The sequence below is a fragment of the Emys orbicularis genome, chromosome 2 (genome assembly GCF_028017835.1).
Source record: "Emys orbicularis isolate rEmyOrb1 chromosome 2, rEmyOrb1.hap1, whole genome shotgun sequence".
NCBI classification, from domain to species: Eukaryota; Metazoa; Chordata; order Testudines; family Emydidae; genus Emys; species Emys orbicularis.
This window is the reverse complement of record NC_088684.1, coordinates 97,078,029-97,105,223: the sequence shown is the minus strand read 5'-3', so window position 1 is coordinate 97,105,223 and position 27,195 is coordinate 97,078,029. Positions and strand designations below refer to the sequence as shown.

At 42.7% G+C, this 27,195-nt stretch overlaps 1 protein-coding gene across 1 annotated transcript in view; it reads right to left on the bottom strand.

Annotated features, from left to right (window-relative positions):
* Nucleotides 1-27,195, bottom strand: part of CCDC102B (coiled-coil domain containing 102B) — a 328,414-nt gene that overhangs the window by 111,261 nt on the left and 189,958 nt on the right. The window contains exon 6 of the mRNA XM_065399851.1: nucleotides 23,124-23,294. Within this exon, the coding sequence (XP_065255923.1) occupies nucleotides 23,124-23,294 (171 nt within the window). The remainder of the gene's footprint in view (nucleotides 1-23,123; nucleotides 23,295-27,195) is intronic.

Genomic DNA, 27,195 nt, shown 5'->3' with positions numbered 1-27,195 from the left:
AGAGACTAACAAATTTATTAGAGCATAAGCTTTCATGGGCTACAACCCACTTCTTCGCATCCGAAGAAGTGGGTTGTAGCCCACGAAAGCTTATGCTCTAATAAATTTGTTAGTCTCTAAGGTGCCACAAGTACTCCTGTTATTTTTGCGGATACAGACTAACACGGCTGCTACTCTGAAACCTATAGAAGTTATGTTACTGAAAGGATGTATAATGGCAATGTGTATGTGTTAATGGTAGGAGAAAAGGTGTATGAGTGAAGAGTGGAAGGTTCCTTTGTAAGTTAGAAGAAGCCGAGAAAGGGAGAAGGAAAAAGAACAGAATGAGTTAACTGAGAGGAAAATGCGTTAAACCATTTTCATTAATATTCAATCTGCTCTAGATGGAAATCAACAGGGAAAGCAAGACAAAGGACCTTCCTTCTTCTTAGCAGATGTCTCCTTCTGTGGACCAGTTTTAGGATTTGAATTGAGATTTGAATGCAATTTATTTCAATCTTCCATGTCCTGGTCACACAGAAGTATGCATTTAATCTGCATGTACATTTTAAGGTATGGAAGAAAAGTATCTTCGTGCTTTCCTGCTTCTGATTATATTAAGAAAATTAATAGTTCTTATTTCTGCCACAATTCCGCATGTTTTTCTCCCTTGTTGCAAATAATAAAAACTTGTGTTTTATAGATGACATGGTCTTGTTTCATCCTTGCATCTTGTGCAAACTCAGTTCTGTCTGGAAAATTAGGCCTGTAAATAGGGGAGGGGAACTGAAACTTTCTGGCTCTACTTTCTGGCCTGATTCAGGTGATACCCATTGTTTTCTATGTTTACATTATGTCTACACTGCAATTAGACACTCACGCTGGCCTGTGCCAGCTAACTCAGGCTTGCAGGGCTCCAGCTAAGGGGCTGTTTAATTGCAATGTAGACATTTTGGGCTCAGGGTGCAGCCCAAGCTCTGGGACACTCCAGCCTGAGCCCAAATGTCTATAGCACAACTAAACAGCCCTTTAGTCTGAGCCCAAGTCAGCTGCCATGGGCCAGCCACAGGTATCTAACTTCAGTTTAGACATACCCGATGTATCCCTATTTCCGTCCTACAGAATTATTTGCTACAAATCAAATGTAATTTGTAGTGGTGCCTGAAACCTTCTTGTTTGTTTCTGAAAGTTTGGACATCTTCAGTTTTGACTTTACCCTACTGATTACAGTCAAATAATTGGCCCGAGCAGCAGGGAAGGATCTCTTGGAACCTTTATTGCACCTACAAAATTTTCTAAATCCCTGTAGGTGGGAAAGAAGAACAGATTGTTCTGAGATTGAGAGGCTACATTGGCAATGTTTCCTTTTTGAAAGGATTAGTATGTGCTAGAGAGACCTTTGGTGCTACTGCATTTAGCTGTTCTTCTGCATGGTATACTTTGTTAGATTTCCTTAGCCTTTTTCAGTACATGATCAATGTGTTATATAGAAAGATGTCTGTGACATGGGACCAGGATGCTGTCTGTTTGTTGGTGTCACTAGGCATAGCTACCAGGTAACTCAGGGGAGTAGAAGGCCAAAAGAGCCGATGAAGCTCTTCTGCTCTGGGCCTACCTGAACCACAAGACTCCATTTTGTGAACTCTCACCTACTTCTATGCTAACTGCTTACATGTTCTGAAGCAGGCTGAAGCAGAAATGTAAGGGTCAGCTTTTCTAGCAGGCAGCTGCTGTAAACAGGCCTTGCAAGGCCAAAAGATAAGCAGACGAATGGGAATTTTTCTAACTGTAACTGCTAGAGAAGGGAGGGGTGGGAGGGGTAAGAGGGAGTAACAGGACAAAGGCTTACACAGAAACAGCTTGGAGTATAAAAGAGAAAATTTTATTTATATGTGCTGCACTTGATTTGAGACATACTGGTCTTCTAGTGCCATTTCAGAGCTCTGAAATAAACTTGGCTTGCTTTCTCCCCTCGGTGTCTTTATTGGTGCCAAGCACACCGGGTGACGAACCCCTGTTTGCCATATCTCGGGGCCCAGTTCTGGGCAGGCAACAGTTTTGGCGCCCATCGTGTGGGCTCGAGGCTGAAATTTAGCCTTGCCCGGATCCCTCCTGGCGGCCGACAGATTACAGCGACGACCAGCGCGCACCAGTGACTTCATCGGGGGCCTCGGCGGGGACGTGGTTTGCTCTACCCCGGAGGGCACAACGGTGCAACGCACACAGACAGTGGAGAAGCAGCTGCGGGCGACGGTGGGGAACCGGTCCCGTGGATAGGGCGACGGTGCAGAACCGGACCCTCGGATAAGGTAGGAACAGTCCAGTGGGGACTTTCCCTGTTTTGACCTGGGGACGCCCAGAGTCTCCCTCAGTATGGGGCAGGAACAGAGTACAGCCGGCAGGGTACAGTGTACACCCTTAGCATGCATTCTGGGGAACTGGAAAGTGTCTGGATCTGACCAGTTGATTTAAAGTAAATTGAAAAGGTTCTGTACAGTTGATTGGCCTCAGTATCAGCTAGAGTGCCAAGAAAGGTGGCCACCGGAAGGATCACTCAATTACAACTTGATCCTTCAGTTGGTTTTGTTTTGTCAGAGAACAGGTAAATGGAATGAACATCTCTATGCGTATACGTTTATGGTGTTAAGAAATAGGACTGATATTTTGTACAAGTGCCATTTGACTCCGACAGGCTCGGTAGTAACGGCTGCTAAACCCCAGAACCCTCCCACAGTTGTAATGGCAGAATCGGTGTCCCCTTCGGCTCCTCCACCCCCACAGGCTCCAGAGAGTACCCCCCCCCTTTGGTGGGATTGTATCCGCTGATTACTGAGAGTGTGGTAGCTCGTCCAGGAACACAGGAACGTGCAGCTCAGATAGTGTCAGTGTATTCTCATGTTGCTTTTAACCCTGTACGTCTGGCTGCTTTTTCAGGCAGAGGCAGGGGAGTTCTCGACGAATCCAAGCAGGTTTATTTCAGTCTTTGAAGGGTGTCTAGCTAGCCATAAGCCTGACTGGGATGACTGCAATACACTTATGAGAACCTTGTTGTCTGAAGTGGAGCGGAATCAGGTTATAGCTAAGGCTAAGAAGGAAGACGGGGAAGGCATTTAAGGTTTAAAAGGGAAAGCTATTGGACACCAGAGGTTGTACAGAGTGGAATCCTCAGAAGTGAGTGTGCTTGTCCTGGTTTGTTGCTTCAAGGCTCTGTATAGAAGTTATGTTACTGAAAGGATGTATAATGGCAATGTGTATGTGTTAATGGTTGGAGAAAAGGTGTATGAGTGAAGAGTGGAAGGTTCCTTTGTAAGTTAGAAGAAGTCGAGAAAGGGAGAAGGAAAAAGAACAGAATGAGTTAACTGAGAGGAAAATACAGCTAGCTGGCACTATCCAAGGACATTGTTCGCAGCCAAGACTTGGCTGACAACCAAGAGAAAGGGGGGCCTGAATGTGCCCAAGCAACTATGAGATCAGCAAAATACTGCAAGGCATAATGAAGACAAACAAAGGGTTAAAAAGCAGCTTTGCTGGACAATATTGGCCCAGGGATTTAAAAATTCCCCCACTCTGTTTGGACAGGCTCTGGCCAGAGACTTGGAGGAGTGGTCTGACGAAGACAAAGCCCTCCTTCTGCAATATGTAGATGATTTGCTAATTGCTGCTGTGGGTCTAATTCCTTGTCTTAGAGCTACTGTGAGTCTTCTGAACTTTATTGGACTCCGAGGATACAGGGTAGTGGACTGTGGGCTAAACCTCTGTATGAATGTGTTAAGGGAGCGGATCATGACCCCTTTCACTGGTCCCCAGAAGCGGACAGGGCATTTCAGTTACTAGGTGCCTGGAAACGTCCCGTGGCATATTTCTCTAAGCAACTGGATCAAGTTTCAAAGGGATGGCCAGCCTGTTTGAGGGCAGTCGCAGCCACTGCCCTAGTGCTTGGGGAAGCTGAAAACCTGACACTGGGAGGAACTGTGCAAGTGTATGTTCCCCATATGGTCCGAGCCTTGTTGGATACTAAGGGTGGTCTTTGGCTCACACAGGCTCGGGTTGCTCGGTACCAGGCAAAGCTGTTAGAGAATCCTGAAGTTACCCTGCAGATCTGTCCCTCCCTTAATCCAGCTACCCTGCTACCAGAGACAGAAAAGCAGGAACATGACTGTTTAGAAATCATAGATGTTCAGTATTCTAGCCGCCCAGATCTAAAAGATCAGCCACTCCCAAATGCTAACTTGGAATGGTATACGGATGGAAGTAGTACTGTTGTGGATGGGCAAAGGAGGGCTGGTTATGCTATTGTGACACTTCATGATACCATGGAAGCTGAGAGTTTACCGGCGGGGACATCTGCCCAGCTTGCTGAACTAGTGGCCCTGACTCGTGCACTCGAGCTGGCAAAAGACAAACGGGTTAATATCTTTACTGATTCAAAGTATGCTTTTGGGGTATTGCATGCTCATGCTGGTTTGTGGACGCAAAGGGGAATGCTAACAGCCCAAGGCTCTCTGGTTAAGCATGGGTCTCAAATTCTCCAGCTGTTAGAAGTGGTACAACTCCCCTCAGCAGTAGCAGTGGTACATTGCAAAGCTCATCAAGAGGGAAGATCAAGATGTAACCAAGGGCAATGCCAGAGCAGACAGGGAAGCTAAGCGTGCTGCTACCCTGAAATCACCAACTGAGGAGAATGCCCAAATGCATGCCCTTATCCCATCAGTAGGTGAGCTTGCAGCCCCTCAGTACTCCCATGATGACAGAAACCTGGCTGACAGTCTCAGTCTACAGGAAAAGAAGGGATGGCTTTATTCCACAGAGGGAAAAATCCTCCTGCCCAAGGGCCTGATCCGACCGGTGTTGCAGAAACTGCATCAGACCACACACGCAGGCAAAGAGGCTCTTACCCAGCTTATGAATAAATATTTTCTAACCTCTAGACTTAAACCCCTAGCATCACAGGTACAGGCTGAATGTTTAATCTGTCAAAAGAACAACCCTCGACCAGGAGTAGCAGTGTTACCAGCCACTCTGGAACCTACCCCAGGCCCAGGATTAGTGTGGCAAATAGACTTTACTGAGTTTCCCAGGACCCAAGGATACAGGTACCTCCTCGTCTTAGTGGATCGATTCAGTGGATGGCCTGAGGCCTTCCCATGTCATAACAACACTGCCAAAACAGTGGCTCTTAAGTTTGTCAAGGAGATCATTCCTCGCTTCGGCCTCCCCCAGTGGATGGAATCTGATAATTGAACACACTTCACATCTCAAGTGGTTCAAAAGATATCAAGTGCTCTGCAAATCCCCTGGAAGCTCCACACACCATGGCGACCACAAGCCAGTGGAGTAGTGGAACGCACAAATCAGACACTCAAGTGACACCTCTCAAAGGTCTGTCAGGCCTCCTCTCTTGAGTGGCCTGATGCTTTGCCCCTTGTGCTACTCTGCATTCGTGCTCTCCCCAAGGGTAGGTTAGAGCTTAGTCCCTTCGAGATTATGTTTGGAAGGGCATGGCCTATGAATGGTACCCCGGTTCTGGCAGGGGAGTGGGAGATGGGGTATGGTTTCTTGTCTCAGTACATGTGCTCTCTGTCTGCTGTTCTTTCTTTTCTTCACAGGTACACCAAAGATTCATAGCCTCTTCTGCTGGATACTCCAGTCCACTCCTTGCAGCCTGGTGACTCCGTTCTCTTGCGGACCTGGAAGGACGAGCCTCTCCAAGAGAAGTGGAAAGGGACCCCACATTGTCCTGCTTGTTTCCCACACAGCGGCAAAGGTCGAAGGACCATCACTCTCGACTGAAAGCAGTACCCGCTCCTGAACAGTGGACTGTCCAGCCTGCTGAAAAGACTGCTAACGACGATTTGGGACTTAAGCTGTTATTCAAAAGACAGTAAGGGTCATTGGGAATGCTTTGTGATCTCTCTGAACAGCCACAGCATACTCCCCGCGAGAACCCTGAGCATTGGTTTTATTTTCTCACAGAAGGCCGACCTGGCCTATGTATTTGGTCTTGTTATTTTTTTGATTTGTTTGGTGTCAATAATTCTTAATCTTCTGGGCATTTGGGTTGTTGTAATTACAATATGGATATGGGTTCAGGTTTAGGGTCTCTCACAGCATTTCTTTTTGTCACAGAAGCACTTCTTCTGTTACCTACTGTTTCATCCACATCGCATGCAGGATGGGGAGCCATCCCTGCAGATATGGCTATCAATACCTATGAGGCCCTGAAAGTTGCCTTTGCCCGTGAGTTTAATCTCTCCAACTGTGGGATATGTGCCCAGACTCCCCACCATTCGGCTGGATTGCCCTGGAGAGTAGTTCCCCAAAATTGGTCAGACTTTTATCAAAGGTGGATGGTTACCAGCAGTAGCACCTCTGACAATTTGAGTTTGCAATCTAACTGTACTGTGGAAGCTCCTTATGGCCTTCACAATGGCTCTTGGAATTCCCACTGTAGTAGCACTCTTAAGCCCCAGCCTATTCGTTTATGTTCTCCACCCACTGGTCTCATATGTTATCAGCAAGCCAGTACGAGTAATCATACCTGGTTTGCAGGCATTAGTAGGTGTAGATTTTATATTGGTCCTGGTATAAGTCTCACTGTTCCTTTACTAAATGCCACCGGTTGGCAAACCGGCGCTGCATTCTTTGCCCTTTCCCACAAGCCACCCTACGGGACCTACAAGGTACCAATGGAAAGGCTAGTTATGGTGAAGCATTCTGGGTTTGTGGTAACAGTGCCTATAAATGGCTCCCTTATGGTTGGCATGGTAGCTGTTACAAAGGCTATCTTGCTCCTCCCCTCCGCGTTCTACCAAGGCTCCCTCAGGTCGCCCTACGTACTATCCGTCCCTGAGAGCTACCATTGAACCCATTGGAGAAGGAGACAGGTTGGGGATGATATCCCTCCCTTCCTATGGGGTGGGACAGCTAACCCAACTCTACAGAAGACTGTCTAAATTTCTCACTCAGTTTGCCAATGATACCCTGGCCATAGAGAAACACATAAGTTCCGAGCTATACCAGCTTTGACTGCTGGCTTTGCAAAACCGCCAAGCCCTAGATTATGTGTTAGCCTCACGGGGCAGTGTATGTGCCCTTATTGGAGAAGAATGTTGTACCTATGTCCCAGAGTTTTCACAGGATATTAACAAGCATATCTTGTCAGCCAAACAGGCTTTGAATCAGTGGAAGGCCCAGGAAGGGGAACCCACTATTTTGGATTCCCTTTGGGGTTGGCTACCTGGTTTAGGGGAACTTGGGGGTATAAGGGGAAGTATTGTTCGCATCTTGCTCACAGGTGTTGTGATATGTTTTGTCCTTTTCCTTTTGCTCACTCGTTGTAAAGTGCTCATATGTAAGTTTTGTACCTCACCCTTCCCAGAGGTTCCTTTATATTCTCTTATTGATAATCCTGATTGTATGGAGCTTAATCGCATTTTGTCTTTAGAGTATGAGAAAACTCTGACAAAGGTTTGTTGAGTGTTCTCAAAGGAGGGATTGTTGGTGTCACTAGGCATAGCTACCAGGTAACTCAGGGGAGTAGAAGGCCAAAAGAGCCGATGAAGCTCTTCTGCTCTGGACCTACCTGAACCACAAGACTCCATTTTGTGAACTCTCACCTACTTCTATGCTAACTACTTACATGCTCTGAAGCAGGCTGAAGCAGAAATGTAAGGGTCAGCTTTTCTAGCAGGCAGCTGCTGTAAACAGGCCTTGCAAGGCCAAAAGATAAGCAGATGAATGGGAATTTTTCTAACTGTAACTGCTAGAGAAGGGAGGGGTGGGAGTGGTAAGAGGGAGTAACAGGACAAAGGCTTACACAGAAACAGCTTGGAGTATAAAAGAGAAAATTTTATTTATATGTGCTGCACTTGATTTGAGACATGCTGGTCTCCTAGTGCCATTTCAGAGCTCTGAAATAAACTTGGCTTGCTTTCTCCCCTCGGTGTCTTTATTGGTGCCAAGCACACCAGGCGACGAACCCCTGTTTGCCATATCTCGGGGCCCAGTTCTGGGCAGGCAACATGTTCTTTATTAGCACAAGTGACAAAACTTTTAAATCTGGCAGGCTTAGACTGCTCAACTACTTTTATAGACAGCCCAGTGCATTCACATGCTGTATTATTATACCCTAACCACCTATTGAAAAGAATTAGAGAAAACAGTGAGAAGTATGATAATCATATTCCCTCTATAGATGCTTCTGCCAAAAAAATAATAAATATGTGTGGTTGCTTTCGATGATCATTCTAGTGGGCTTGTCACAGAATACCCCTAAACAAAATATAGTACTATATAGCTGGTACAAGCTAGAGTAATCACTCAGATACCATTCCATAAGACCTGTATCATAAAATAAAAAAAACAACATACTTGAAATTCCAAAAAGTGGCAGATACAGGAAAGTAAAACTCTGAAACAAACAGTCATTGCTATTTTAAAATGGAAGTAAATGTCAAGTCACAAATACCTTTATTATGCTTTATGGCAGCACCAGCTCACCAATGGTGCAAATAAAGGTAAGAGTGTAATCATTTTTTAGTTTTAAAAACATGTATCTGTTATTTTCTTTCTTACTTTTGTGTGTGTGTGTGTGTGTGTGTTTTTAAGATGGTTCCAGAGGCCAGGCCTAAAAATGCAGCAGTGATATGATCTGTTTTGCGCCCCTTCTTTCACATTCTAGACAACACTATTGGGACTACTTGTAATTTCCTTCCTCTTTGGGCTATTTTCATCCAAAAGAGCCACACCTTTTTACCCATAAAAGGACCAAAGAATTGGTGGTTAATTTTTTTCTGCACCCACCTACATCTTAAAGTTGGTTAAAGAACATTGTTGTTGATTTTTTAATTAACATTGCTTAACAGGTCAGAACATGGGCAAACTGATTTATTGGTTCTGGCAAATGTGGTAGAATCTTGGTATCAGTAAGTGTGTTCCCTCTGCCTAATTTGGCAAATCCCAAACTGGCAATAAGGACATTTTCCTATGAATAAAAATACCCAGTTTGAATCCCATCTCTGAATTTGACTAACTGTAGCAGGGCCTCCTGACAGACAGAAGGATGAAAGTTCCTAGCTCTTGAAAAATAAATGCATTATCTGCTTCTCCAAAACCTTCTGTGCCTACATAACCAACACTGAATTGTGAAAGAAAGAGCATAAAAAGCTCTGAAGAGTGCATGAATCTAAGACACTCTGGACTAGAGTTTTGTCCAAGTGAAGACTTTGAGCTCAATTGTGATTTAAGATAGACCGGGAAAGTCACACAACAACATGACATTTGAAAATATATCTTTTCACAGAAACAGGTAATCTAGTTAGCTGAAGTCTCTGGTACTGAGACAACAGCTTTGTTACTAGGGTCAGCATGGCTTAATGAAATAAACAGAACTGAGAGAGCTGCGTAAACTCTTCCAAGTTTGGTTAAAAAGGTTTTTTGAATTTTTGTGCAAGAAGCACTCCTCAAGGATTTGAAGGCCTAAATATGTATGCATTCTGACAAACTCCAATTTCTCTTAGCCCGATCTCATTGCTAACCCATAGGCAACTTTCAAGCCCATTTGCATGGGTCCAATGCTTCTATGGAATTAGCAGTGTAATTAGGTCTCAGGTCTGATGCAAGAGAATATTAACTCAGGAAAGCAAAATTTCCCCTTTTAAACCTGGGATATAATTATATAATTGAATATATAAATAAATAATTAGGAAGTATTCCCAATTACTAAGGTTATTACAATATAGGCCAGATTGAGGCAGACATGGGTGGGTGGGGGGAAATAGAAACATAAAAATCCCTTGAGTTTTTCCTTTGGAAAACAACATGTGAGCATGTAATTAAAGTATGTATCATAATGCATATCAAAAGGCACCCAAATTAAGGGTGCACTGGCATTCCCTAACTTTTGAGTGCTTGACTTTGCAAACTAAAAATTCTTTTAACATAAGTGGTGTGTGTGTGTGTGTGTGTGTGTGTGTAATTTCTAAAGTATTTTTAAAAAAACATTGAAAAATCAATAATTTCTCATGTGGAAACATATTGACAGCCACATGGGTTATCAGCAGGGTTGAAACATTTAGATCCTCAGTACAGACCTCTGTCACTTGAGCTAACTGAATAACTGATAGCCAGCACAGATTGGCATTCTCTATGTGGACGAGGCACTAAAAGGGAAAGTGACAAATTTTGCCAGTGGGTTTCACAGAGTTGCTGACAGAGAAATATAGAGACTCGGGAATCTTGGATTCAATTACAGATTCTGGAAGACAGTGTGTTCTAATGGTTCCAGAACCTTCTGTCCCATCCCATCCAGCCTGATCTTGTCCTGCCCACCCCAACCCTCTTTGGCTCCTTATCACAGTCTGCTCACCTAGCCAGTCCCAGTCTCCAACCCTCCAGGCTCTTCATTGCAAACTGTATCTTCTTGCCCAGCCAGTCCCTGTCTCTACCTCCAGGCTCTCCATCTAAGTCCCATTCTTTCCCTCACTTCAGTTACCAGTTCCAGTTTGATTTCCTGAGCTCCTCACCTCAGTTTCCCTGCAGGCACTTTGCTCAACCAGTCCCTGTGGTTCTTCCCCCCCGCCCTATTCGTCATTTAATCCAAGTCTTTTCCATGCCCAGTGTTTTCTTTCCTTCCCTTCCCCTTTTGCCCACAGGCTCTCTGCCCCCATATCCTTGCACAGCTAGTTCCAGTCTGCCTCTCATCTACTTCCTCTGTCTCTTCCATCCGCCCACCTTCCTGTTCTTGCAGTCTTTGCAATCAAATCAGTGAGATTCCATCTTCATGCTGCCTGCAGACCAGCGGGGAAGCATTGAGAGCATACAGAAGAGAGAGTCTCCCTGCTCTTAATTCCTGTGCCCAGCATCACAGTGACCCACAGAAGCCAGCAGCAGCAATTGCAGAGAAAGTCCTGCTGAAGCCCTGCAACCCAAGATAGGAGCATGCTCAATATAAGCAGCATCTTCAGAGAATTTACCGGAGAAATTACCAGGGCATGTGTGAACTGAGATTTTTCAGATGTATATAACTTGACCAAATGTGTGCATTTTTTTCCTACGAAAAGCAAATGCACTTCCTTGGCATTAGAGCAACCCCCGTGATTTCAAACACTTGCTCCAAAACACAGAGGTTCTAGAAGCTTCTCACTGAAGTGGTAAGACTTTGTTTTCTTTTGTTTTGTTTTGTTTAACATGGGCAAACAACATATCCTTCCCCTATCTCATGCTCAGCTTTTCCAGGTATTCTTTCCCTAGGGGATTTTGCTGGGGGGTTTTGTATGTTTTATGTAGCTGTTACAACAGCAAACAAAATGTGGAATCGATGCCACTTGTTTAAAGGAAGTGTGAGTTGCAAATGTGCTTAACAAAAGTATTGTTATCCCCTTAGCACAGTAGGCCCCCAGAGCTTCTACTGTAGGCACTATAATAGTCTGAATGCACTCTACTCTGTTAGCGGTTTCTGCTGCGTTGCACACCATGCAATTCCAACAGAAATCACTAATGACTGATGCCACTGCAGTGGTATTAAGTATTTTTTAATTTAATTCCATGCTAGTCACATATCAACACATTAGCATAACAATGATTTGGCCTTCACCAGAGCTAAGATGATTGAGTTACAAACATTAGATCTATATGTTTCCAGTCTACAATGCCAATTAAACATTCACTCCAAGTATAATGTCTTGTTTTTCGTGTATGTTAAATTCTTCACATCTCACCACTTCGTCCTACTGTCATTTTGATTTGTTGATCTCTGCTAAATCATAAGGGGGGTAGGTTTATCTAATATCATGCTTATCAATCCTGTCATCAGACTGAAGATGTCTTTTAAGACTCAGAACAAGACCGTTATTAAGCATTGCTGTTGTCTAACTTTTTCTGTACTGTAAAGAAAAAGGAAACAGCAGCGAGTGAACAAAACCAAACCAATAAGAACAAAGTGAAGCCAAGTCTATCCCCTTTCCAGGCTCCTTGGGGTTTTGGGAAACAACTAACCATGGAAACTCAAGTCAAGAGAAACTATAATCCTGTTCACAGTAGTCCTTTCTGAGTTTCCCAGTATCTTTTCATATCACTACAAACATAAAAACAAAACTATCTTGGGTGGTAAAAAACAAACAAACAAAAAACAAAACAAAACATGAAAATCTAGTTCTCATAATAAAATTCAAGTAAATTTCTAGCATGTAGCATACACTTCTTAGCTTGACTTTGATTAAATGATTTAAGGCTTTTTCCCACTAGAGTTCATAGTTCATAGAATTAAATTTGTTACAGTACCTCTTCTGGACGTGTTTCATGTCAGTTAATGCTACTGTCTTGGCAGCTTTCCCTTGACTTGTATCACATGTATGGGGCTTCCTAGAAACAAAATCTCATGGGAAGTGAGGGTTCGCAGCAGGAACTGGGGTTTCTCACTCTGTACTTCAACTCACAGCAAAAATGCAAAGCATCACCAGATTTAAAAAGAAGCGGGGCAAGAAGAGATTTCTGAATCTCTCCATAAGGCTAATTACCTATGGAAGGGACTCTTGTCTCCATGAATGCTGTGAAAGGATCTTTTCACTAGTGAAAAGCAACTAAGCAAGGCCTACTGGATATGCAATGTCTGGAAATAACATGTAGGAAGAAGAGGAAATTCCTCGAGTCAGATATGGAATACCAATTTTGAGATGCTTATCTGAACCAACCCTTTTGAGATTCACTCATCATTACGCTCAGAGGAAAGATATCAGGCTACAGGACTGCAAAGCAAAACTAAGTAGTTCATGCCTGATGACTAAACTATGATATTGTATATTCTTAAAGAGGAAAGGAGCACAAACATTGTAACAAGAACTGAAAATATCATCTAAATTACAGTTGTATATAGAGTTTCTTCACTTTGAAATGTCACTTTGACTTCAAGTATGCATATTTACAAATGGGATTTTTATGAGTGCTGAAGGAAGTTCTTTTGAAAATTCCACGCTAGACTAATGTTCATTATTTGAAACTATGGTGTACACTTTCCTATTATCAAAAGTTTTTTCCCCCCCACAAAAAAGGTAATATCACAATATTTTTAAAAACTACAGTAATGACAAGGAGATGGTGAACTTGTATTGTTACAGGTAAGTATTTGAAGCATTTTGTAACTCTTGAATTGGGTATGATTGAATTAGTCATTTTATTTCCAACGAAAACAATACAGTACAGCCATCTTGGAAATAAGAAATGACCTTTCAAAACAATGCCAGCTGCACAGATTAAGTTTCAGAAACTATTAATGAAAGAAATACATTGTAATCATCAATATACTAATTAATTGTATGCCAATGAAACAAGTATAAACAAACATTTTCATTTGCATGGCTATTATCAGAGCTAGTTGGGAAGTAGTTATACCATCCTGTGAAAATTTTCAAGATTTCAAAGAAAATTTCCCATCTCAAATTGGGATGAAAAGTTGGGGGAAAAATCAGACTGAAAAAGTTGTAAAAGTTTGTGTGGGTCAACTGAAATATTGCATTTTGATAGTTTTGAAAGGTCTTTTGATTTTGCTGTTGTTAGCTTAAATTTCAAAATGAAAAGTTGTTTCAAACCTGAAAACTAGATTTTTTTATAGCCCCATCCCCAGAGTATTTCAGCATGTCACATATATTAATGAAATTAGCCTCACAACACTCCTGAGAGGTAGGGAAATATTATTCCTAATCAAAATACGTCCATTTTTTTGGGGGGGGGGGTTTGCCAAAAATCAACATTTTCCATGGAGAGAACTCCATTTTCCAATCAGTTCTAGTGTACATAATCTACTAGGTTTGTTTGGGATAAAGGAATTATTTATCAATATAAGGTGTTATTTCTTATGTATTGTGCAATGCACATAGAATATTCCATTAAATATATTTTTAAGGAGGAACAAATATTTATTTGAGCTCATTCCACCAATAATAGGAATCTCTTTCTACCTCTCTGACAACTCCCCCACCCCATGTTTAAGGGAATATTGTACATTTATTGAGCAATATGCCAGAAATAACACCTTATGGATAAAAAATCCTTTTATCCCAAACAAACCTAGTAGATTATGTATACTAGAACTGGTTGGAACTGCTGCCAGATTTACTCATCACTTTCTGTACTTCTTACCTACTTTATTTTCATTATTATAACAGAACAATTTTAATTGTTAACAAAAAACTGCCGAACTGAGAAAGTATGTAGCAGAATGTCACAACCATCAGTATTCCCAATAATTGCTTTGAGAGAAACAAAGTAATATTATTTATTTGTATTGAAGCAACACCTAGGAACCCCAGTCATGGACCAGTACCCATTGTTCTAGATCCTGTACTAAGACAGAATTTCACATAGTGAAGTTAAATGATGTGTGCCTACCACCACACAGGGTTTTATTTGTTTTACTGAAGAATTCCAACAAAATTGAAGAAATAAAATACCTCTTATTTTAGGCAAACCAGTAAAGAGTTTATAATCAGCTCTGTAAAGACATTATCTTTTTTTTTTCTGAAGGCCCATATTGGTTTAACAACTCATCCTAAGTACTACATAAAATAATGAGTAAATCTGGGAGCAGCTCAGGTTGCTGCATTAATATATATAAATTAGATTTTTGGAGTCTCAAAGGCAATGTCTAGTATGTTTTCAGATATCCTTTCAAAATCTGTTACGATACACTTTAGCTATAAATGAACGAAGTGCATGAGCAAAAAATAATGTAGATCATAAAATATAAAAAAACCCAGCAGAGTCAGAGAGAATGAGAACTTTCCATTTTCATGTGGGCTAAATAATAGAAATAATCGTGATGAACATTTCACCTTGAATACATTGATAATGTCCTGCCAATAGAGCACAGAAAACAACAAACTCTTTTTGAAGTTGGTTAAAGACATTTTGCCTATTGTGTCACAAACCCAATTATTTTGAGTATTGAATGCAGCAGTGTATCAATCTAAATCTGAGTGTTCGGAATAAAAGAAGAAACCTAAATGCTAATGTAATCTTCCTCAGACAGCACTTAACTAAAGAAAATCTTCATGCTTTTGCTAAATCATAGTTAAGCTGCTGCATTAGGAGAGAAAACATAAGTAACTGGAAATCTGATAATTTCTCTAAAAATACAGCAAATATCATTCTTTCCCTCTTAAACAAGAAGATATTAATAATAAAAATATTACATTTATGATTACCACACTAACTGTATTTCACTAAGAGCAGCTCTCTAGACATTAGGGGAGCTCCTATATCCTACACAGTATGAGTGGTTCCTTAACATGCTTCTTGGTATGACTTGCTTGGCAATATTGTTAGTTCCAGCCTACTGCTGGCAAGGATTAGTTTCTTTGTTCTGCTGATAACCCTAAAAAAATACCTAACTGTAGCTCCCAATTATAAAGTACAACTGCCAGAGAAGGCTCTATGAGTTACAGTGGTGAACTGGGTGAGGGACTGACACCAAGGAAATAGAAATCTCCAATTTTTTCAAAGAACAGGAGCGCCAATTAGTTTTAATTAGGAGTGTGTTTAATTGTTATATCCTGTCTAACAGGAACTGGGCTGATATCAATTAATTTCAAATAATCAGCTAACCTGTCAGATGGCAGTGATGTTTGTGTTCTTAGTATCGACTGAGATCATGAGTGAAAGTTTTCATGTGCCACTACCGAATTCCTAAACATCCAGTTCCCAACAGAATTTATTTTATTTATAAAGATATTTTCTTGGACTCTTTGTTTTACTAGCTTTGTTTTTCCTCACTTCCCCCTCTCCTAGTATGCCAATGATTGGCTCTGAAATCAAACAGAAATTGGATCAGTGGGCTGCAGCCACTAATGCAAAAGTAACTCTTCTAACTTAAGGGCATGAGAGGTGCCTTGCTGTATTGGGTGTCTGCAACAAACAAAAGCAAAGTAATAAACTAAGAGTCCAATTCTGCAGACACTTGTTAATGGACATAGTACTTATCCTACGATCCTGACTAATAACAGCAAGATTAAAAGACAACTGGGCATAGACTACGTATTTTAACAAAAAAAGTTGGATTATCAAATATTGCATCAAAATCTGGCCAGTCACCATCCTGACCACACACAAAGCTGTGTATTGGGGAATCTTATATATATTTACCTGGCACTTGCTAAGCCAAAGGTATTATTTCCTCATTTTCAATTACCATCAAATTAATTCTTTATAGGTGTCTCAAGCTGAGCATCTAAAAATTGGTTCACCCAAATTCACTAGTCACTTCTGAAAATACAGGTCCTCTCTCTCTATATATGGCTAGGATTATCTAAAAAGGCTGCTACAAGGAAGAAATAGGAAATTCCATTACTAAATGTTAGGAACCAGCCTTCAGGCAGTATCATTATATCACATGGGTACAAAAGGAAGACTTTCTTTCCTGCTTCATGAGCTTCAGAAGGTAGCTGAAGATTCATTTTTCTCCATCACAAAACACTCAGGAAGAATGGGCACATCTACACTATGATAAAAAAACCGCAACAGGGAGTCTCAGAGCTCGGGTCAGCTAACTCAAGCACACAGGGCTCAGGCTGCAGGTCTAAAAATTGCAGTGTCGACATTCAGGCTCAGGCTGGAGCCCAAGCTCTGAGACCCTCCCCACTTGCAGAGTCTGAGTCCAGGATCCCGCCTGAGTCCAAACACCTACATTACAATTGTATAGCCTGCAGCCCAAGCCCCTTGAGGCCAAGTCAGTGACCCAGGCCAGCTGCAGCGATGCTGCAGGTCTTTTATTTCAGCATCAATGTACCCAACATGAGCAGGGAAATTATGTCACTTCAGCAGTGCAAGATACCTCTGTAGGATAAACCAATTATAATCATCAGTTTTCTCAGATAAGGGATCCTCTTTTCCGGGCTGGTGGGGAAAAAATCTTGAAGTCAAGTTATTTTCGGAATGTTTTTTTTTTTAAACTGAAAGGTAATCAGGGCAAGGAGGAAAACACATTTGGTGCTGGTTGAAGTTTTTTTGGGATGGGGAGAGGAGGAAACAAGTCCAATTAACAGCCCCTGAAATGGATATTTTGCAGCAAGCGTACAATTAACCATCAGCAATGATCTTGAATCTAAAGTAGTCAAGGGTATGTCTACACTACGAAATTAGGTCCATTTTATAGAAGTCGATTTTTAGAAATCGATTTTATACAGTCGATTGTGTATGTCCCCACTAAGTGCATTAAGTCGGCAGAGTGCATCCTCACTACCGTGGCTAGCATTGATTCACAGAGTAGTCCACTGTGGGAAGCTATCCCACAGTTCCCGCAGTCTCTGCTGCCCATTGGAATTATGGGTGAAGCTCCCAATGCCTGTGTGACGTTATTGATATAATCTGGGACCATATAGGTCATTGTTGCAACCAAAGTCCTGTAGTGGCACCAAATCCTGTATAAAGGGGGTCAAATGAGGTGTCTAAGACAAGGTTATGGTTTACTGGTTATAATTATGCTGTCTATATGTGTGTATCAATTTTGTAGTTGAAGTTATGAATATTGGCTCTATACTGTCTGTATTTCAAACTTATGCTATGCTTCTGGGAAACTTCCCAGACAAGTTGGTGTTAGCTCTGCCTAGCCTGCTTGATGGCCCATTAAGGACCATCAGCTATACAATTGACCCATTGAGAGAAGGCAAATACACCTTGCAACTCAGCAAAGTATGCAGGGACTGGCCCATGTGACTCCAGACTCCATTTTGCTGTAATTTTCCACAGTAAGGACAAAGAGGTGTTCTTACACCTGGAAAAGACTATAAAAGGCTGATGCCTCTCCTCCATCTTGTCTTCAATCCTGCTTCTTACCTCTGGAGGGACTTTGCTACAAACTGAAGCTCTGAACAAAGAACTGAGGACCCATCCCAGCTGGGGATGTACTCCAGAGACTTGATTTTGAACCTGCAGTTTATCTCATCACTGCTACAAGCCTGAACCAAGAACTTTGCCATTACTGTATGTAATTGATTCCATTTAACCAATTCTAGCTCTCATCTATCTTTTTCCTTTTATGAATAAACCTTTAGATTTTAGATTCTAAAAATTATAGAAGTTATAACAATGTTTAAAAGGGGACTGGATAAATTCATGGTGGCTAAGTCCATAAATGGCTATTAGCCAGGATGGGTAAGAATGGTGTCCCTAGCCTCTGTTCGTCAGAGGATGGAGATGGATGGCAGGAGAGAGATCACTTGATCATTGCCTGTTAGGTTCACTCCCTCTGGGGCACCTGGCATTGGCCACTGTCGGTAGACAGATACTGGGCTAGATGGACCTTTGGTCTGACCCAGTACGGCCTTTCTTATGTTCTTATGTTCTTATTCTAAAGGATTGGCAACAGCGTGATTTGTGGGTAAGATCTGATTTGTATATTGACCTGGGTCTGGGGAAGGTCCTTTGGGATCGAGAGAATCTTTTTTTTCTTTTACTGGGGTATTGGTTTTCATAACCATTTTTCCCCATAACGAGTGGCACTGGTGGTGATACTGGGAAACTGGAGTGTCTAAGGGAATTGCTTGTGTGACTTGTGGTTAGCCAGTGGGGTGAGACCAAAGTCCTCTTAGTCTGGCTGGTTTGGTTTGCCTTAGAGGTGGAAAAACCCCAGCCTTGGGCTGTAACTGCCCAGTTTAAGCAATTTGTCCTGAATTGGCACTCTCAGTTGGGTCCCACCAGAACCAGCATCGTTACAGCCTGACGGGGCAAAAATATTCTCACGGGTGGTTTGGGGTACATGTCGTCACTCTCTCCTCCCTCCCTCCCTGAAAGCAACTGCAGAAAATCATTTCGCGCCTTTTTGCCTGGGTTACCCGTGTAGATGCCATAGCACGGCAACCATGGAGCCTGCTCAACTCACCGCTGCTGTTGCGAGCATTGTAAACACCTCGCGCATTATACTGCAGTATGTGCAGAACCTGGCTGAGAGACGGCAGCATGAGGACGATTGTGATGAGGACATGGACACAGACGTTCCTGAAAGCACGGGCTGTGGCAACTGGGATATCATGGTGGCAGTGGGGCTGGTTGATACAGTGGAACGCCGATTCTGGGCCCAGCAAACAAGCACAGACTGGTAGGACAGCATAGTGTTGCAGGTATGGGATGATTCCCAGTGGCTGCGAAACTTTTGCATGCATAAGGCCACTTTCCTGGAACTCTGTGAGTTGCTTTCCCCCGCCCTGAAGTGCAGGAATACCAAGATGAGAGCTGCCCTGACTGTTGAGAAGCAAGTGGCGATAGCCCTGTGGAAGCTTGCAACGCCTAACTGCTACTGGTCAGTCGGAATCAATTTGGAGTGGGCAAATCTACTGTGGGGACTGCTGTGATTCAAGTAGCCAATGCAATCACTGACGTTCTGCTATCAAGGGTAGTGACTCTGGGAAATGTGCAGGTCATAGTGGATGGCTTTGCTGCAATGGGTTTCCCTAACTGTGGTGGGGTGATAGATGGAACGCATATCCCTATCTTGGCACCGGACCACCTTGCCAACCATAAACCACAAGGGGTACTTCTCAATGGTGCTGCAAGCACTGGTGGATCACAAGGGATGGTTCATCGCCATCAACGTGGGATGGCCGGGAAAGATGCATCTTTAGGAACTCTGGGCTGTTTGAGCAGCTGCAAGAAGGGACTTACTTTCCAGATGAGAAAGTTACTGTTGGGGATGTTGAAATGCCAATAGTTATCCTTGGAGACCCAGCCTACTCCTTGCTCCCATGGCTCATGAAGCCATACACAGGCAGCCTGGATAGTGGTAAGAAGCAGTTCAACTATAGGCTAAGCAAGTGCAGAATGGTGGTAGAATGTGCCTTTGGACGTTTAAAAGCTCGCTGGCGCTGTTTGTTGACTAGGTTAGTCCTCAGCGCAACCAATATTTCCATTGTTATTACTGCTTTCTGTGTGCTCCATAATATCTGTGATAGTAAGGGGGAGACATTTATGGTGGGGTGGGAGGTTGAAGCAAATCACCTGGCTGCCAATTTTGACCAGCCAGACATCAGGGCAATTAGAAGAGCACAGGTAGGCATGCTGTGCATCAGAGAGGCTTTGAAACCCAGTTTCATGACTGGCCAGGCTACGGTGTGACAGTTGTGTGTGTTTCTCCTTCATGCAAACCCACCCCCTTTGTTGATTTTAGCTCCCTGTAAGCCAACCACCCTCCCCTCTTCGATCACAGCTGGCAAAGGAAATAAAGTCACTATTGTTTTGAAACCATGCATTCTTTCTTAATTAATTAAAAAAAAAAGGAGATAAGTGATAAGGTATCCCAGGTGGAGTAGGGTGGGGTGGTGGAGGAGGGAAGGACAAGGCCATATTGCTTATTGTAGCCACACTACAAATCAAAACTGTTTGAATGGCAGCCTTCTGTTGCTTGGGCCATCCTCTGGAGTGCAGTGGCTGGGTGCCCAGAGCCTCCCCTCCCCCCACACACGTTCTTGGGCGTCTGGGTGAGGAGGATATGGAACTTGGGGAGGAGGGCAGGCGGTTGTACAGTGGATGCAGCGGTGGTCTATGCTCTTGTTGGCTTTCCTACAGCTCCACCAGATGCCTGAGCATGTCTGTTTGCTCCCCTATTAGTCTCAGCATTGCATACTGCCTCTGCTCATCGCACTCACTTAATGTTTTCCTGGACTCTGCCACTGAATGCCTCCATGCATTCAGTGCGGGAGGACTGCATGAGCTTGGAAAACATGTCATTGCGAGTGCATTTTTTTCGCCTTCTAATCTGCGATAACCTCAGGGACGGAGATGATAGGGGGAGCATAGAAACATTTGCACCTGTGGGGGTATAAAAAGGGAGAGTAAAATTTAAGATGATACATTTCTGAGAACAAAAGGGAGACTCTTTCACAGTGAATCAAGGAATTCACAGCAGACAGCACATGTGCTTTAGGTACAAGGTCGCATTTTGCCTTTTATATTGAGCGCCCGCCAGAATGGTGACACATCACACATGGCTGGGCAACAGAATTCAGTTTCCAGGCAGCCAAAGTAAGCCAAAGGGTATGCGGATTTGGCTTCTAATGCCTTCATAACATGTGGGAATGTTTTCAAACTGCAGCACCCTCCTTTCCCATAGCAAGCAATGCCGGCTGGGTTTGCCATTTAAAAGGAGGGGCTGTGGTTTTTGGGTGGATGTGCAGCACACACTTCCCCCCACCCCTCCCCGTGGCTATTTGGGATGATCCCTTCATTCCTCCCCCCTCTGTGTGGCTATTTGGGATGAGCCCTTCACCCCTCCCCCCACCATGTGGCTATTCTCAGGGATGATCCCTTTTAGCCAATTGCAAACAGCATGAACGGGGTCCTTTTACTGTTCCCTTACAAAAATTCCCCTATTTCAACCAGGTGATCATGAATGATATCACTCTCCTGAGGCTAACACAGAAAGATATAGACCGAATGTTGCTTGAATGCGACCAAAACCCAGGACCATTCGCTGCCATGCTTTGTGCTGCAATGATTCCAGACTACTTGCTACTGGCTTGGCGTGGTAAAGTGTCCTACTGTGGAGGATGAAATAAGGCTGCCCTCCGCAGAAACCTTCTGCAAAGGCTTTCAGAGTACCCCCAGGAGAGCTTCATGGGGATGTCCCTGGAGGATTCCTGCTCCATCCCCAGACACGTTAACAGACTTTTCCAGTAGCTGTACTGGCCGCAAGTGCATCCCAAGTCTTCAGAGCAAATCAAACATTAAACACTATTGCTAAGCTTTTAAACCCTGTACTGTAGTTACAAATGTGCACTCACCAGAGGGGCCTTCTCCGCCTTCAGGGTCGGGGATCCCGCCTTGGGAGGGTATTGGCTCCAGGGTGATGAAAAGGTCCTGGCTGCCGGGGAGAAGGGATTCACCACTTGCCTGCTGCACATTCTCCTCCTCCTCCTCTTCCTCATCCACAAAATACTCCTCCGTGTTGCGTGAGACTTCCCCCTTGCAGGTGTCCATGGATAGTGGTGGGGTAGTGGTAGGGTCCCCCCCTAGAATGCCATGCAGCTGATCATAGAAGCGGCATGTATGGGGTTCTGACACAGAGTGACTGTTTGTCTCCTTTGTCTTTTGGTAGGCTTGTCTGAGCTCCTTGACTTTCACGCGGCACTGCTGTGTATCCCTGTTGTAGCCTTTGTCCATCATGCCCTGTGCGATTTTGGCATATACATTAGCATTTCTTCTTTTTGATCGGAGTTCTGGCTGCACAGATTCTTCTCCCCATACAGCAATGAGATCCAGTGTTTCCCGTTTGCTCCATGCTGGAGCTCGTTTGCAATTCTGGGGGGACTGCATGGTCACTTGTGCTGTTGAGCTCGCCACACTGACCAAAGAGGAAATGAAATTCAAAAGTTCCCGGGGCTTTTCCTGTGTACCTGGCTAGTGCATCGGAGTTGAAAGTGCTGTCCAGAGCGGTCACATTGGAGCACTCTGGGATAGCTCCCGGAGGCCAATAACATCTATTTGCATCCACACTACCCCAAATTTGACCCAGCAAGGTTGATTTTAGTGCTATTCCCCTCGCCGGGGAGGAGTACAGAAGTCGATTTTAAGAGCCCTTTAGGTCGACGGAATGGGGTTGCTTGTGTAGATGCATTCATTATAAAATCGACGTAATGCGGCTAAATTTGACCTAACCCTGTAGTGTAGACCAGGACTAAGATGTTTAAGGGTAATTGATAATGAAACAGATTAAACTGGGTTTTGTACCCAATAGAAGGTGTTTGGCAAAAGCAGCAGAATTTTATGCTGTTGTGATTTAAAATAATCTGTATTCATAGGAATGTTGAAAAATTAGTTAATTAATGAGCTCTTTTTATATTTACATATTACACATGCACGCACACATTTTGTCCAAATTGTCTAATAACAGCCTAGTTGGCATATTCAGTAGAAAGATAAATTGGGGGGTTATTAGATTTATAGAGACATATAAAATCTTCAGAAAGACTCATATATTGGTAGGACAATGGACAAAGGGACTAAAGAGGTCAAATTCTATGTCTAATGTCAAAGATTGCAGTCCTAGGATCATAAATAAACACATAACTCTACAATATATAAATGCATTTACAGTATTGCCCTTGAATATGGGAATAAACTGTAAGTGACGACAGATTCCTTTAACAAATTAAAAGTTTAAATACCTTATCCTCTGCCTGGTTTAGCCCACTTTTTAGGTCTTCCACCCGACTTCTCAGCTTCTTAACCTCATCCTCGTGTTGTTCCACTCTCTTGTTTGCATGCATCAGTTCCGCCACTTTATCATGATACTGCTTGTTTAGCTTGTGGTGTGCATGCTGCAGCTCAATGAGCTCCTTTTAAATAAAAACAATACCGTTCAGATACTAAAACACATTTGGGCACTGAAACAGCTTAGAAATCTTCTTAAAGGAAGCTTTCTATAGGGAGCCTGCTATGGCTGTTGAAAGTCTTGCTTATAAAAAAAATTGGTTAAGTGTATTCCAGTTAATGTTTATTCTACAAGAACAATTCTGCATTTTCAGGTGAACTTAAAGGTGTAGGGACCTATTCACATCACTTCACAAAAAAGTATAGGGAGGGCAGATCCTCAGCTGGTGTAAATTGTCTTTATATCACCACCGACACCAATGGAGCTATAAAAATGTACACCAGCTGAGAATCTGGCCCAGGGTCTTTTATCACAGCATTGCGACTGCAATGTGCCGCCACTGAGGAAGAAAATAGTCCCTTCAGTAGAGAACTGTAAGAAATGTCAGGGCTATCTGTGACTGTCTGAGGAGAATTGCTGTGGAAAATTACATGACGTTTTATCAAAAGACAGAGGCTGTTACAGTTAAACTGGTGAAGCTTCCAAACCATTTATCAAAGCCCTTTCAGTTCTCATTTCAAGGTAGATGAAACAAATATTAAAATAAAGTTCATCTGTTTCTGGAACATTTTAGAAAGTAAAACCAATCTGTTCATACCTGTTTTTCTCTTGCCAACTCTTAAATCAAATACACATTTTCATAACTTGTTAACCTCTATCCTCTGTGCTAAGGTAATAATCATTTGGTCAAAAATCTTAAGAGTGTTAAAACCAAAGTGATAGCAGGGAGATGCAACTAGTTGTAAAAGTTAGTGTAGTCAAGACAAAATGTTTTACATTTGAAAGTAGCAGCATGTATAAGAGCTACCTTGTTTGGAATAAGAAATTGATTATGAACAGATTATTGTTATTATTACTAATTTGTAATGTGGTAGTGCCTTAAGTCCCCAGCCCCATTGTGCTAGGCACAATACAAATAAAAAAGAAAGACAGTTCCTACCCTGAACACCTTATAATTTAAGTAGAAGTACATTATAGACTAAGTAAATTGTGAATTTGAATCATCAGCTGAAACACAGGACACTAGTTGGCATCTATTTGAGTGTCTTTGATTTGATCATCTATACTGAACGTTAGGACTTCTGGTTTTTTGGTGTTTATTAATTTCATTTTTGTAGTTAATCGGGGCTTTTGAGGGCTTTCTCTTCATATACACTGTAATGAGTAATGTATATTGTATACATTCCTCATTACACTCATATATACTGTCATAAGTAATCTTTTGATAATGTTCCCTAGTGTATGTTCCCTAATGTAGTACTGTCTCAAACAGCACTACGTTAAAGTGCACTAGGTAACCTTTGGTGAACACTAGCAGGGTCTACATGGACCAATTAATGTGCAACACATTAGTGTGCTTCGGAAATCATACCCTCATGGTTTTCATTAGTGTTCCCTGTAGACAAGTCCTGAAATACAAGTAAGCACTTCCTGTGTTTTTCTGGCATTTATTGTATAAATGCCAATTTCTTTTTTCCTTTTATTTTCTTCTTTTTAAATTTGTTCTCTTATTGGGGGTGCTATATTGGTGTTTATTGGTAAAAACAGAAAATCAGAAGCCCTATGAATATTTCAATGTAATTAGCATTTATAGGGTTTTTTAAAAAGTCCACAACCCCTAAGCATCTGCTTCAACTACTATACTCTCCTGCCTCTCTGGTTCCCAATTTATTCCTGTAAGAGTAAGGCCTGGTCTACACTACACAGTTAGGTGGACACAAGACAGCTTACATCAGCCTCGCTGTGGATGTGTCTTCACTTAAATTTGGCTCCTGCCGACGTAAGTGCCTCGCTATGTAGATTTAATAACACGACCTTCATGAGTGGTGTAGAGTCATGGTCAATATACTTAGGTCAATGCAGTGAGAATAAAGACACTGCATTACTTATGTCAACCATTACTGTCCTCCAGCAGCTGTCCCACATTGCCCCACCCTTACCGCCCTAGTCATTATTGTGAATTCAGCCTTCTCCCCCCTGGCACCTTTTAAAGCAAAAGCCACAGTTGGTGTATATGTCCCTGAAATGGAAATGACTGTTCTTTCCCCTTCATAAGTTCTGTTCCTTTAATTTATTAAGTTTTAAATGGTTTTTTTTAAATTGCTTGGTTCATGTTAAAGATTAATTTTGTTCCAAAAAATAGAATTTTATTCTGAATTAGTTCCTAGTATATGCTGGCTGTTGCTGAGTGGGTCTAATAGCGACCAAATATCTGTTACTGCACTGTGTTGCACTATTCATAATACCACTCACAAACAATATTAATAGGTGCATTGACAATGTAATATTCCTACATGCATAGCAATCACTACAAGATTCGTATCAGGTTGCAAAAGAACAGGGCCAGGTAGAGCACATTTCTACAACACTCACTACTCTGGCTCACTATTAAAATGGTCTTTCAAAGACTCCCTGAGCTGTGTAGCTCTGCAATGATCTCTTCTACTAAACCTTGTGTCTGACTGTTCAAATTCAGCTGACAGCTGCACCACTTCCGCCCTCCAACCGGGTGGAAACTTTTCCTCTTTTGGTTCACAGATATTATGCAAAACACAGCAGACAGCTATAACCATTGGGATGTTTTTCTCACTGCGGTTCAATCTTGTAAGTAAACAATGCCAGTGACCCTTCAAACGACCAAAGGCATATTTAACTGTCATTCTGCACCTACTGAGCCTGTAGTTGAAGCGCTCCTTGGTGCTGTCAAAGTATCCGGTGTACATCTTCATGAGCCATGGGAGCAAGGGCTAAACTGGGTCACTGAGGATTACTATTGACATTTCAACATTCCCAATGGTAATCCACTGGTCAGGAAAGAAAGTCCCTGCTTGCAGCTTTCTGAATAGTCCTGTGTTCTTTAAGATGCACCCGTCATGCATCTTCTCTGACCAACCCACACTGATGTCGGTAAAGTGTCCCTGGTGATCCACCAATGCTTGCATAACCATAGAAAAGTAGCCCTTTTTGATGATGTACTCAGGGACAAGGTGATCCAGTGCCAAAATAGGGATATGTGTGCCATCCATCACCCCATCGCAATGTGGGAACCCATTGCTGTAAAACCATCCACTATGTCTGGCACATTGCCGAGTCTTCTGTTAGAGATGGTGGACAGCAAGGAGAGACACATGGGTTTGTGGGAATTTTGAAAAGAAGGCACACAAATTGTGAAATCTAGATGAAATTATGGGATGGAGAACACTGCATTATGGGAAGTTGACCCCAGTCACCCCTGCGCGACTTGTTTCTGCAGGAACTTCCCAAAAGACCCTGCACTGGATGGTGATGAATTGCACAATGGGATACCTACCCATGGTGCACTGCACTCTGCATCAGTAGAAGTGCTCCTGTTGAGGATGCACACTGCAGACACAAGGAGCTAAGTATTCACACGCACAAGCGTTGTCAGAACTGAGGCATGATGTAATGTAGGTCAACATAACTTTGTAATGTAGACGTGCCTAAGTGTCAAATTATTAGTATGCAAATGACAATGGCAATAGCTGAATATGCCCACTGTGAACTAGCTTTTCCCAGAGGCATGCATAAAGACAGTGTGAGTTGACTGATCATGTAGTTAACAAGTGCTGTCTTTTCTCTTGACAGCTTACCATTATAGCTCTTCCACCTCCCCTAAAAAGCATGCTGTTAACATCATGTTATTTGTCCAATTAGACCACATCACTTCCCTTTTTGAATCAATCCACTGTAATTTTCTTCCCCAGATGCTAGCAAGTAGGTGCCAGGTTAGCCTATCCTTATTCAGACTCATTGTGGTGCCAGAGATGAAAAGTCATCTCTTTTAAGTACGGGAGTCCCCTGATACTGACAGCAGGACTCTGAGATCAGCTATGTCATATTCTTTA